This window comes from Aspergillus viridinutans (assembly GCF_018404265.1).
Source record: "Aspergillus viridinutans IFM 47045 DNA, scaffold_3, whole genome shotgun sequence".
In the NCBI taxonomy this organism is placed as follows: domain Eukaryota; kingdom Fungi; phylum Ascomycota; class Eurotiomycetes; order Eurotiales; family Aspergillaceae; genus Aspergillus; species Aspergillus viridinutans.
In genome coordinates this window covers 1,106,268-1,118,900 of record NW_025091219.1, presented here as the reverse complement: position 1 = coordinate 1,118,900, position 12,633 = coordinate 1,106,268, and the positions used below count along the sequence as shown (strand labels likewise).

At 50.4% G+C, this 12,633-nt stretch overlaps 5 protein-coding genes across 5 annotated transcripts; 4 read left to right on the top strand and 1 right to left on the bottom strand.

Annotated features, from left to right (window-relative positions):
* Positions 1-1,353: 1,353 nt before the first annotated feature.
* Aspvir_005344 (uncharacterized protein) lies at positions 1,354-3,573 on the top strand (the record flags this gene model as incomplete). Its single annotated transcript, XM_043268562.1, has 3 exons — positions 1,354-1,483; positions 1,525-1,946; positions 2,059-3,573. 3 exons carry the CDS (start codon positions 1,354-1,356, stop codon positions 3,571-3,573), a joined length of 2,067 nt encoding a protein of 688 aa, XP_043124497.1.
* A 1,117-nt stretch (positions 3,574-4,690) lies between these two features.
* Aspvir_005343 (gamma-glutamylcyclotransferase) lies at positions 4,691-5,816 on the bottom strand (the record flags this gene model as incomplete). The annotated part of the gene is made up of 5 exons (XM_043268561.1): positions 4,691-5,257; positions 5,307-5,443; positions 5,498-5,551; positions 5,606-5,637; positions 5,725-5,816. 5 exons carry the CDS (start codon positions 5,814-5,816, stop codon positions 4,691-4,693), a joined length of 882 nt encoding a protein of 293 aa, XP_043124496.1.
* Positions 5,817-6,873: 1,057 nt separating this feature from the next.
* On the top strand, positions 6,874-7,897 carry Aspvir_005342 (putative short-chain dehydrogenase/reductase family protein; the record flags this gene model as incomplete). Its single annotated transcript, XM_043268560.1, has 2 exons — positions 6,874-7,721; positions 7,774-7,897. The coding sequence occupies 2 exons, from the start codon at positions 6,874-6,876 to the stop codon at positions 7,895-7,897; spliced, it is 972 nt and encodes a 323-aa protein (XP_043124495.1).
* A 529-nt stretch (positions 7,898-8,426) lies between these two features.
* Aspvir_005341 (EF-hand domain-containing protein) lies at positions 8,427-9,531 on the top strand (the record flags this gene model as incomplete). The annotated part of the gene is made up of 3 exons (XM_043268559.1): positions 8,427-8,467; positions 8,567-9,441; positions 9,509-9,531. 3 exons carry the CDS (start codon positions 8,427-8,429, stop codon positions 9,529-9,531), a joined length of 939 nt encoding a protein of 312 aa, XP_043124494.1.
* A 906-nt stretch (positions 9,532-10,437) lies between these two features.
* On the top strand, positions 10,438-12,537 carry Aspvir_005340 (MDR family MFS transporter; the record flags this gene model as incomplete). The annotated part of the gene is made up of 5 exons (XM_043268558.1): positions 10,438-10,719; positions 10,778-10,807; positions 10,865-11,175; positions 11,228-11,349; positions 11,402-12,537. 5 exons carry the CDS (start codon positions 10,438-10,440, stop codon positions 12,535-12,537), a joined length of 1,881 nt encoding a protein of 626 aa, XP_043124493.1.
* Positions 12,538-12,633: the final 96 nt, after the last annotated feature.

Genomic DNA, 12,633 nt, shown 5'->3' with positions numbered 1-12,633 from the left:
CATGACAAGCGCACAAAGAGAACAGTTTAAGGACGCTAGAAAATGGTCACCACTGACCTACGAGCTGATGCGCACCTCCGTCCCCCTCATTGGGAAGTCAGCAGCCCATCTGCAGCCTTTGCACAGTAGCAGGTGGGAACTGGAAAGGCCGGAGCAAGCAGAAGCCTGAATCTTACTCCAAAGTGCCAAGAAATCCGTGTTTTGAAAGAGTCGGTGACTCGAACGGGGGTCTGGGGATTGGGGAGTTTTTGATTTTCTCCCTCATTTGTCGTACCATGGGTGGTAAGGTATTTCACCTTGTACCTCGCATATCATCCTACATTAGTCGGAGTTTGTCCATCCCTGTCTATGAACACTTCTGCAGAAGGTACCTAGTATCTCCTAGTATTGTGCTGTTTCTCATCTCTGAACATGATGCAGTATGGTGTACTCCGTAGTCCATCCCCTATCTCTAAGGCATAGTGAACTTCTCGTTAAATTATGGAGGTCTTTGAAATCTGTGAAACTTTGTCGGGAAGGAGAAAGGGCAAAAAGAAAAATTCGAAAAAAGAAAAGGAAAACAGAAGAAGGAAAAATTTGGACAAGATCTCCTTTGCTTGATTGTTTTACTGAAAAGCTATGCCTAGTCTAAACTGTCTAAGTCTAGCAATAATGAGCACGCAAGATTGTCAATCACATCTCACAATCACCCTGAGCCGGTAGATGGTCGTTTTGGTTGGTGGGCTTGCAGTTGACACGGGATGCCAAGAAGAGGGAGATACTCCTATTAGGGCAGGTGATTTGATAACCCGTTTAACTGCTCCCTTTTGCCCCTCCTCATAAGGTACTAGTGTATTGAAACCGATCTCCGATCCAACCACTTTATCACTTAGAAAGAGGCCAAACAACGAAAGTTTGGAGGGGAGGGGCAGAATTGATAATGGTGGAGAATTGATCCACATGTGCTGTTATCAACTTATCTAGGCTTATGCCTTGATAGGAAATATAAGCGAGACACTTAGAACCCACCCTAGCTTACTAGGTAGATTAGCTTTATCAGACTATGTACCTCTCCAGGTGCATAAGAAGAGTATTATTATGTCTTGTCTGACTCTAAATGTGATGAGGTCAATATGTTGATATCTCTTGCCATGACTGAAACTCGCGGATGCTTCTTTGATACCTGGATGGCCCAAGACAGCTGGCGAGGAAGCTGCTGCCTGAGTCTTGATTTCCCGTTATGGAACAGGTGCATAGACAATCGTCCATCACCGACGGTGTCAACTCCAGAAAGAAACGCTTGCCAGCCGACATGATCCTACTGGCAACAAGCTCAGCGCAACGAGCATCCTCAATCCGAGCACAGCTATATTCATGCATCAGTCCTCGCGAAGACATCGTCACCTGGCGCCAGATGCCCAGGAGTTGATTCTCGAATGGCTTTTTGAACGGGAGAACTCGCCGACGACTTACACAAGCCATCATGCCTCGGGTCGTGCAGAAGGTGATTTTTTTTATTCATCATTCCCAGAAGTGGTTTTCTAGGGGCCTTTTTCGCTGACGGATTTCTGTTTATCACTGAACAAGCGACTCCAACGAAGAGCCAGCAATGTCACAGCAGTGGGGTTCCTATCATGCAGCCTGTATCAACTCCTACGAGAAGGGCGCTGCGCGAAGGAAGCTCTTTTACTCAACGTTCCCCTCCCTTGAACCGTATCAGATGGTCTCCTTATCCTGAAACGCATCCTATTGAAAAACGGACAATTTCCGAAAAGGGAAGCAAAGGTGGATACGAACGCAAACCACGACATAAGACCAAAGAAGACCGTTACGAGTACAAGGGCTCAAACTCTCGAATACAAGGAAAACAATCGCCGATAAAAACGAAAAAGTCATCAAAGCAGGTTAGAAGACATACGATCAATGACAACTTCCATGCTTCCAATGTCCCACGAGATAGATTGACAGTATGCATCGGACTTCAGTAGTCAAGAGAGCCATTGCTGATGGCTTGAACAGCTACGTTCACACCTAGATCTAGGTATTTTCAGAAGAGGGAAAACCTCATCACCAGTAAAGGTCGGCGAGCTTCGACATTTTCCTCATTTCTCGCGCATTCGCAAGCTGGTAAACCGAGGTCGAGTACCTGAGAAGAGGTTCTCAGAGACAAAATTCTTGAGCAAGAAATTGCAGAGCGATAGCGAGGAATACACAAGCTATCAGAGTCCGAACAAAAAGCGGAAGACTCGAGCAAATCCTGAGGATTGTCAACTACTCATTTCAAGCTACTTCCCACTTGGCTCACTCGAAGATGAGGCTCCTATGCAGGGTTTCGAGATGGAGGCAAGCGGTACCTTGTTGCATTCATCTCCGAACGTACAACCACGATCCCCAGCAGACTGTAGGGTGCGCGACACAGCAGCGAAGAGGCATGCCGCTGTTGCCGTTCAATATCCGGCTGATCAGCCTAAGTACTCCGGGGCGTACCATCCTGATGTTCGAGGGTGCGAAATCTCTCTGTCATCAACACCTATCAGTATTTCATTCAATGAACATGCCGCATTCTTGTCTGAAAGCTGGACAGAGTTTTACACGAAACAGCTTCTGCATTTTGACTTGAGCTCACGAGACAAGGCCGAAGATGAGTCTACCCATTCAGGTAGAAAGTACTGGAGCTTGGAGGACCTGAAGCTCCTGCTACAAGAGCGAGAGAAGTTTCGGCAACACGAGAGAGGGCCCCAAGTTGTGTCAGAGAACTCACTCTCAGGTAGCAGACGCAACATTCGCAGAGCAAGCTCTATCTATGAAGTGGAGGACGCTGATGAAGATCATTTAAAGGAACGCAAACAAATGGTGCTATTGGAAGAGATGGGAAATAGTTTCGTTGAGAATAACGCAAGCGTTGATACGAAATTTATCTTTCCAGGGCACTTTGATAAGGGTCTCAACAACGAGCTAGATTTTCAGCACACATCTAATACACCTCTAGCGAGACCCAAGCAGACGCTGGGTAATGTGAGCAACGCTGGCGCGAAGGAAGAATTTGACTTCTGCTCCGACACGTGGAAATGCTGCGAGTATCCTACCAAAGCCCAAGATGAGCACTTCTCCTCCTCGGTATCTCAAGCCGGACCGTTTGAACAAGGGGCCGACCTCCAGCTCGGCTCAGGAGCAGGAAGGGATAAAGTTGATGACGACGTGGTCATGTTCTTTGCTGAGGAGCCCCAACTTCAGGACGATATCTATGATTACTTCGCCACAGAGGCGCTCGATGTGGCAGCACATGACGCGATCATGCATCCAGAGGAAGATACTTTGGAATGTGTGTGGGACTATGCAATGCGGATCCCTCTGGGTGCTGATGGTTTCGAAAACTACCCAGTCTCTCAAGGCGTCCTTCCAAATCGAGTCATGACGGATAAAGCATCACTACATTGTCCATTGAACGCTGTACCATATCCGCCGCATGACGTTCTATCCTCACATGAAACGATGGAGCGGGCATCGGATGTCTGGGCCGTGAGGCGATGTGGCATGGATCAAGGGTTAATTGATATTCCCAGGGATTTTTGGCGGCAGAACAGGTTATATTGATTGTCGCTTGGTACCGCGTCACATCAGCTTGCTTGGTAGAAACGATTGTTGGTACTGATTGGTAACTGTTAGTGAGCATCACCGCTGATTTTGATATATATCAGTAATGCCGTGTGTTATGATAGTATTTTCATCCTTTTATGCTTCCGAATCTTGTCCCTTTTCTTCGCCTCCCCTCCTTCTTCTTCCCTACTTGCGATTCTATGACGGGGATATTTCATGCAGGAGAAAACCCAAGTCCCAACCGAAGGTGGTCGAGTGTAGGGTCCAACAGAGCTTCAGTAGGGTTATGGGCCGTTGCTAGCCTTTAGCATAACATCTATAGGCACCGCAATATGTGTGACGCACCTTTCCACCTCGTGGTGTACCTAATTTCCTAGCTTGTTCGCCTGGACCTCACAAGCAGTTGGGGAGAGTCCCAGGTACCGACTGTCGTTGATCCTCACGCATTATTGACCATTCTGGTCGCTGGTTTCGATCTGTGTAATAAAGCCAATAAGCAGGTCAGATTCGATTATTGGCAGAAATACTTTGTCTGAGTGAGGAGTAGTACAAGTCGGAGAGTACTGAATACCTGAGTCATTTGCAGATTCCGCACCAAGATTTTGGGTCAGTTGTCCCATCCTTCCACGGACCTGATATAGTCAATTCTATTGGATAAAGCGAATTATTGTGGCATTCTAAGCGAAGAGAACCATAAGTCCTGGACTGGTTTTGGGTCCAAAAGGTGCATCTGGGTTTGGATGGGAAATCGTTTGCTTTCGTAGGGCATCAATGGCCCTGTCAACGTGGGTAAGAGACACTCTGAAAACCATAGCCTGAGCACCGTGTTCGCATCTAGAGCATGCCTATCCGCCTTTTGGGAGAATCTATCATCGAGACTATGGGTATATCGGTGTCTACCCCGATTTGGTACATGATTTGTTAGTCGTTCAGCTGGAGGTATGATGAATAGGACATTGTGGGCAGACGTTGAGTACGGCCAGTAATTATATTCTCTCCATTGAGATCATATAACTCTTTGAAAGAGAGATGGAACTGCCATATATATCCAATGTATACCGTCTATTCTATCTAATCATCATGTATAGCCGTCATCTGTACATAAGCCTGAACACTATTCGATCTTCGAGGGCTGCCTATGCGCCTCCGCCCAAGACGCTTCGAGGGATTGCTTCACATCTCTTTCCGCAGCCGCCTCTTCGGCTGTCGATTCCTCCGTGCTCTCAATCGCCTTGACGCGTCGCACCAGATCCGTGACATGCATATCGGCACTGCCGAGGCCTAGCCCCTCCAGCGCTTTCTCAAGCAGGTACAGATACTCGGTGTTCTTCCCGCTCTGACCGCGCCCGCGGCTAATCACCTCCGCGACATCCTGGGGTTCGCGGCGAGCCGGGTCGCGCAGGAATTGCGGATTGGTAGGCTGCCCGATATACACCATGCAGGTGATTGGTGCAGCGTGCGCCTGCGATGGCGACTGCGTCTGTGGCGCCGCCTCCGTCTCGGGAACCTTGGAGACGGTGGATGCGGAGACGGCGGATATGGGATGAAAGGGGGTGTAGTGGACAGTGTAGCCGTCTATTTCCCGGTCGTCGAGGTAGTCGTGGACTTCCTCGGCGTGGGACGCGGGGATGTGGTATGCTGCGCCCCAGACGCGGGCTGCTGAGGATTCAAGATGTGCGTGCTGTTCGGTCAGAGGCAGATTTCAGGTAAGCCGTGAGGAAGCGGCTTACCGGGTCATCTAGGGTTTCCCAGAACCCCCGTTCTATGACTGTCACCACACGACCTGGGGCTTCTGGGGTGCCGCGATGGTCGGTGCTAAGATTGATCAGCGATATCTTGGCAATAGCCGAATTTTGGGAGTGTGTACCTGGCCTAGGGAATGTCAGAGCCGACTAGAGAACGGGTGCATCTGGTGAAGTACAAACCTGCCAGAAGCGTCGGACATAGCCGTCGATATAGCCTGGGATTCGTTGGTCTGTGCCAGAATTAGATGCAGAGGCCAATGTATAGTTTGACAGATGATACACACCATAGTGTGGTGGTGGTTTCCAAATGAGACTCCTTTACCACCAGTTAGATCTGAATGATAACCAGAACAGGTTGAGTGATGAGAGGCAGTTGGACTGGGCTCGTAGGAGCATGACTTACCCATAGCCAAATACCCAAAGGTCACCGTCGGGAAAGTAGTTGCGCCATGTTCGGCCCGCTGGTGGACTTTGAGTCTTTTCTGGAGTGGTCATATCTGCTGAGCCCCTTGCCAGAGCAGCCCGAACGATGGCTAACACTCTTCTATAGATGAAGTTCGGTAAAAAGGTTGATACCTAAGCCGATGACCCCTGCCTCTGATCACACACGGCACAGAAGTCCTGGCGAGCGATCGAACCGTATTTAAGGCAATTTACTTTTTCAGATGATCTCAGTAACGTACTAAATAGTCCAAAAAAGAGGGTATGTTGGACTATGTCGATAGAATGGCGACAGTTTAATGCCAGATTATACAAGACGCGCTCAGTGTTTGCAGTGTTTGTCTCCTCTCGCTCTCCAGTCAGAGTCAATAATCTAGAGTCAATATTCAACCAGAAGTGCTCCAGATAGAACTGCTCTTGGAGAGACTACCGGTCTATCCAAGGAGCGCTTTTGCATCTCTCCGAAGCCATTCTTTGTGTACACTGCTAGTGGTATGCCAGCCCCGAATTGAATGGAAATCACATTCATGGCAGAAACGGATCCAACAGCTCCTCGCCACATCATTCATCGATTCACATCACACCCCTTATCCGGAGTGGTTCCTCCTGCTAGCCATATTATCTCAAGGTACTCAGGAAGAAGTGACGGACTAACGCAGTAGGGTATCTGGTAACTATCTAAGTGGGCTGCCCAGACGCCGCGGCAAGCCTAAGCAATGGACTAATTATTGGCTTCTGCTGTCTTGTACGCAGACTTAGGAGGGTACAGACTGCTCTATCTCTTATACCAGGTAAGTATAAAATGCCACAATAATTGAATTGGCCCTTTTCTTCGTCAAATCTTGGTTGAAATTCTCCCTTCCAGCTCCCCATGACAAGTTTGAGCGTTGAACTGATTATATAGCTCTATCTACCCGAAAGTCTTCTCGCTGAAGCGCCTTTGTTGTCAGCAGTCTGCCAAGGTTTACCTGCTGTATAAGGTCATGTAGCTCAATGTTGCTTTTCTATCTCAGACCAATATATCATTTTCATAAGCCGACATCAGCAACATACTCTTGTTTTATTACAGTCTCGGTCGTCATTACGGCTTGCCTTTTTTCGCTTTCTGCAAATGCCGTCCCCAGAAAGCTCGACCGGAATCTCCTTTGCAGGCAAAACAGTGGTCCTGACTGGGGCAACCTCTGGGCTCGGGTTCGAGGCTGCCATCAAACTGCTCAATCTCGGTGTGGCCTTTCTTATTATTGGCAGTCGCAACCTTGAGCGAGGGCAAGCGACTAAGGTTGAGCTGGAGCTGCACACCAACAGACCGGGGGTAATCCATGTCTGGGAATTGGACATGAGCAGTTTCCAAAGCGTCAAGGATTTCGCAGCTCGCGTCAACAGAGAGGCCGAACGGCTGGACGTTGTATTGCTCAATGCGGGATTGTGGAATCGAAGTTACACAGCGTCTCCTGATGGATGGGAGGAGACGCTGCAGGTCAACACACTGTCCACTTCGTTGCTGGCAATTCTGCTTCTTCCTAAACTCCGGAGTAGCTCGTCGCCTGAAAGCCCCAGTCACTTGAGCGTGGTATCAAGCAAATTGTTTACCAAAGTAAGAGCGGACAGTCTCCGGACTGAAGGCTCACTACTGGAACAGCTCAATGACCCCCAGCGCTTTAATGGACCCCAGCAATACCGGATCTCAAAGCTCCTGATGGAATATGTCCTCAAGACCGTCACGCTTCACACGCGTGAGGAGAATGGTTCGGTCCGAGTGATCATCAACACTGTCAGTCCTGGGTTCTGTGCGTCCTCTCTGGGACGGCAGTACGACCGATTCTACGAGCGATGGATGATGTGGTTAGTATATAAGCTCTTTGCTCGCACTGCGGAAGAGGGGAGCCGGTCTCTGGTCAGTGCGACTCATCAAGGACTCGAGTCGCATGGGAAGTGCTGGAGAAATGATGGCTACGTGGAGTAAGCATCCGGCCAATCTTTGACCATTTGTACTATGCTAATAGATATACAGTGAATCGGCTGCTTTGACCACGGGGGAGGAGGGCAGACAACTTCAAGCCAAAGCGTTTGAGGAAATCTTTCAAGTTCTTAGGCACTCGGCTCCAGAGGTCGAAGAATTGATCAAGAAATCGTAATGAAGGTGTCAATATATGGCTATCTGCCTGCAAATAGAGGATCCACCCTGAATCGGCCAGCAAAATGGGCCGTACTGTCACCAGGACTGGTAGGGCTGAACATCACCTTACAGTCCAAGGAGGAAAAACAACCCATGGTGGCTGGTTATTTGCTACTGGAATTACATTGGAAGCTCAGGGCGAACTTAGATAACGTTCTCTCAGAGGTCGTCTTCTGGATACTTAATGATAAAATCATCCCTTAAATCTGTCGTTTTGCTTATATCTTGGCATATTAATGAGCTCAAAAGATTGCCCCACGGCTCCGCTTTCGCATTTGCTGTCCGAGTACGACGAAAGAGCTAAAAGATAGTCAAGTCGCACCTGAACTTACTCCGAACTCCTGAATCACCTTCCATCTATCTACTTCATCTTCCTCGTTTATCCTCCCTATGAAATTGTGGGTGTCTTGAATTCTCCCCCGTCTTTTTAGATAGGAGCGCTCTCCTTCGTGCCACTCACTGTGCCCGCCCTCTGACGCCAGGCTACCATGGCTTACAACAAGTCCTACAACCCCGATGCGCTGCCAGCGTAAGTGTTTGTAAATGATGAGGTGACTCTGTGTCTGACTGACCGAGGAGGGCAGGCATGCTGAACCAGAACAAGTACGAACAAACTTCCGTCAGACAGATGTCCCACCCCCGCGACTGACTCCCAGCAGGTCGCCCAGTTGATCGGCGCGATGCAAGTATCCTCACAACCGCAGGCTCAGCGACCTCCTCGAACATCGTCTCATGCTCCGCCCAGCGGCACCCCCCAGCGAGTCCCCGTCACGAATGCTCAGATCAACAAACCCCTACCTGCGACCGGGCCGCCTCCCGCAAGCCATAGCCATGCGCGTCCGCATCCCCTCCACCCCTCGCCTCCACCCCAAAACTACGGCTTCGGCCCCCCTCCCTCGCAGCCCGTACGCAATCGCCCTTCCCCAGCCTCGCGTCCACCTCAATCCCCCGTTCCGCCTCCTCTGTCCGCCCCGCACGATGACCCCCAGCAGCTCTTCCCACTCTTCCGCGCTGCCAATGCCTCGCACTCGGGCGCCCTGACCGAGATGGAGCTCGGATCCGCCCTCGTAAACGGCGACTATACCTCTTTCCATCCCAAGACCGTCAAGATGATGATCCGCATGTTCGACCGGAACAGCAGCGGGACCATCTCGTTCGACGAGTTCGTGGCGCTGTGGCGGTTTCTAGCTGCCTGGCGGGAGCTCTTTGACCGGTTTGACGAGGATCGCAGTGGGCGCATCAGTCTGCAGGAGTTTGAGAAAGCGCTAGTTGCGTTCGGGTATAGGCTTAGCCAGCCATTTGTCACGGTGCTCTTTACCACGTTTGAGAGCAAAAAACAACAAATAAACGGGGGGCATGCAATGGGGCCGGCCAAGGACGGCATGAGCTTCGACCTGTTTGTGCAGGCGTGTATCAGTCTCAGACGAATGACGGACGTGTTCAAGCGGTATGACGAGGATCGGGACGGGTATATCACTTTGAGCTTTGAGGAGTTTTTGACTGGTAAGTTAGCTCTTCGAGGTTATCCTGTCTGATTGATTGACTGACTGAATGCCACGATGCCGTGTAGAGATCTTACAGTTACAGGATTAGAGAGGGATGAGTGATTGTGCATTGTGTGTACATGATTATTCTGCATTTTGAATGTGTTCTTGACTTCTTGTACTTTTTATGCTTCTCTTTTTCCCTACATACATTATACCCCTGAATAAATCTTGAAGCCATAACACAGCTCGTCATGATCTCAATGGTTGTCTCATTGATGCTGTACTCCCATGCCAAGGAATGCTTGATATTAGACATTGCATATAAAGCTTGAGGAAAATAAAAAAGTAAAGAGCTCGGAGAATAAATTATTCTATCAAATCCTCAGATCTTCATCTACTTTAAAGCCTTTTCCCTAGTTCCATTGCGAAATGCGTCGCACGTCAATTGTTAACAGACATGTGAATGAAATGACGAACTCCATGTAGTATGAATTATCCACATTCTTTTTGCCAACTGTTATTCTCCCACTGTTCGTATCATCAAAAAGATCGCGTCTGTTCCGACGTCCGAGTATGACTCAATGACCACCATGAAAGGCGAACATGCTTAGGGCGTTGGAGAAAAACACGTCGTCGGCCTTCGTATTTCGGGCTCGGACTCGCATAAGTCTGTTAACGCCGGCAGTCTACACTGGTTGACTTCTTCAAAGGGTTCAAGGCTCGAGGCTTCAACATTTAAGACTGCGAGTGACTCTGGTTTCTTCTTTCTTCATCTTGATCTAAATATCTAAACTTATCTTCCACTGAAGATATCCCCCTTGGCAGTTCGTCGTTGTGTCGATCGGCGATCAATTAGATCCTTCTCTTCGATATTTTTTAAGCCGTCGGCTTTACCCGAAACTTTTTCAACTGACTCGTATTAATATTCTCTTGGCTACCTTTCCCCGCTGCCAAGTTGAGTCAGATTTCTTTTTCTCAGCTCTCTCTTTTCTCGTTTTATTCTGCTCAGATCATGTCAGAGAGAGATCATGACTACGACAACGATAACAACACCAGTTTAATGATGTCGGACAGAATCTCTCGCTCTGAGGAGGACAGCTCGGAAAAGTCCGCCACTATGACGCCTCCGTCCACTGGGGATGGTCAACTGCCTGTCAACAACTCAGATCATCCGTCCCATGAGAAATCAGCCGGGAAAGATGTTGAGAAAGATGGCGCGCCGTTGGACCGGACGCAGTCTCAGGCGCAGAAGCTGGGGAAGAAGAAGATTCTGATTATCATGCCTGCGCTTTGTGTATGCATCCTCTATGGATATTTGACCGCTGCCATAGAACTATGCTGACGATGTCTAGTTGGTGTTGTTTCTGGCCGCTTTGGATATGGTACGTGGCTTTCACTCTTATTGATTATTCACAAGAGTCCAGACTGACTTTGTCTAGACGATCGTTTCAACGGCCCTTCCAACCATGGCTGCCCAGTTTCATGCCTCGGAAAGTGGTTATTCATGGATGGCTTCCTCGTACCTGCTCGCCAATGCGGCATGTATCACCCTCTGGGGCAAGATCAGTGACATCTGGGGCCGTAAGCCGATACTGCTCATAGCCAACGTTGTGTTCCTGGTTGGCAGTCTGATTTGCGCTCTTGCGGTCAGCATGACCATGATGCTGGTTGGACGGGCGATCCAGGGTGCAGGGGGCGGTGGTATCATTGTCTTGGTCAATATTTGTGTTACTGATTTGTTCAGCGTTAGGTAGGCTGAGCCTCTTTCTTTGATTTGGACTACTCAGTGCTAACTCTTCAAGGGAACGGCCCATGTACTATGGTCTTTTCGGTGTGACGTGGGCCATCGCCGGTGCTCTAGGCCCCATTATCGGAGGCGCTTTTACAACTGCTGTGACCTGGCGGTGGTGTTTCTACCTGAACTGTATGTATCAGTTTCGTTGACCTGTGGTGTGAAATCAAGCTGATTTGCTCAGTACCCGTCGGTGGCGTCTCGTTGGCAATCCTCATCTTCTTCCTCAAGCTCGAATCCGGCGGCACGCCGCTGTTCGAAGGCCTCCGGTCTATCGATTGGACCGGCACTGTCCTCATCATCGGAGGCACGCTCATGTTCCTCTTCGGCCTGGAGTTCGGCGGCGTCAACTACCCCTGGGCCTCGGCCACAGTCATCTGCCTGATCGTCTTTGGCGTGGTGGTCTGGGTCCTAGCGATGCTTAACGAGTGGAAACTCGCCAAGTACCCTCTAATCCCTGTGCGACTCTTCAAGAACTGGCACAACCGTCTCGTCCTCATCGTCTGCTTCTGCCATGCCTTCGTCTTCATCGCCGGCTCATACTACCTCCCGCTCTACTTCCAGACCGTGCTGCAGGCCACCCCGATCCTCAGCGGCGTCTACGTCCTCCCCCTGGTTCTCAGCCTCTCCGTCGTCTCCGCAGGCACAGGCATTGTCATCAGAAAGACGGGCCGCTACCGCGAGCTGATCGTCGGCGGTCTGGGCCTCATGACCCTTGGCTTTGGCCTTCTCATTGACCTCAAATCCTACGCCTCCTGGCCCCGCATCATCATCTACCAGATCATCGCCGGTGTAGGCGTCGGGCCGCTCTTCCAGGCTCCCCTTGTCGCCTTCCAAGCCAACATCCACCGCTCCGACATGGCAACCGCCACCGCAACCTTCGCCTTCATCCGCCAGGCCTCCTCCGCCGTTGCCGTCGTCCTGGGCACAGTCGTCTACCAAAACGTCCTCGCGCGCCAACTGCCCCGCATCGAGGCCGCCACAAACCCCGAAACCGCAGCCAGAATCGCCAGTTCCTTCGCGGGCTCCACCAGCTCGCTCGTCGGCTCGCTCCCCGAGTCTGCGCGCGTCGTCGTCTTCCAGGCCTTCACGCACAGCCTCAGCAGACTGTGGATCTTCTACGCGGCCGTCGGCGGCTTCGGCTTCCTCGTCAGTCTCTTCATCCGGCCCGTCGAGCTGAGCAAGGCGCATACCTTTACGAAGACCGGCTTGGCGGAGCAGGAGCGCGCCCGGAAGGAGATTCTCGAGGAGCAGAAGGCTGCCGCCGCGGCCAAGCGGACGGATCCGTCGTCTGGTCCGTCGCCAAAGGCGGAGGTATAGCCCGCCCTCTACATTTCTTCATCTTTCTCGAATGTCTATACTTATATTTAATGTACATAGTCGGTAATCGGGATCGTTCATGGGATGCTGTGTTTC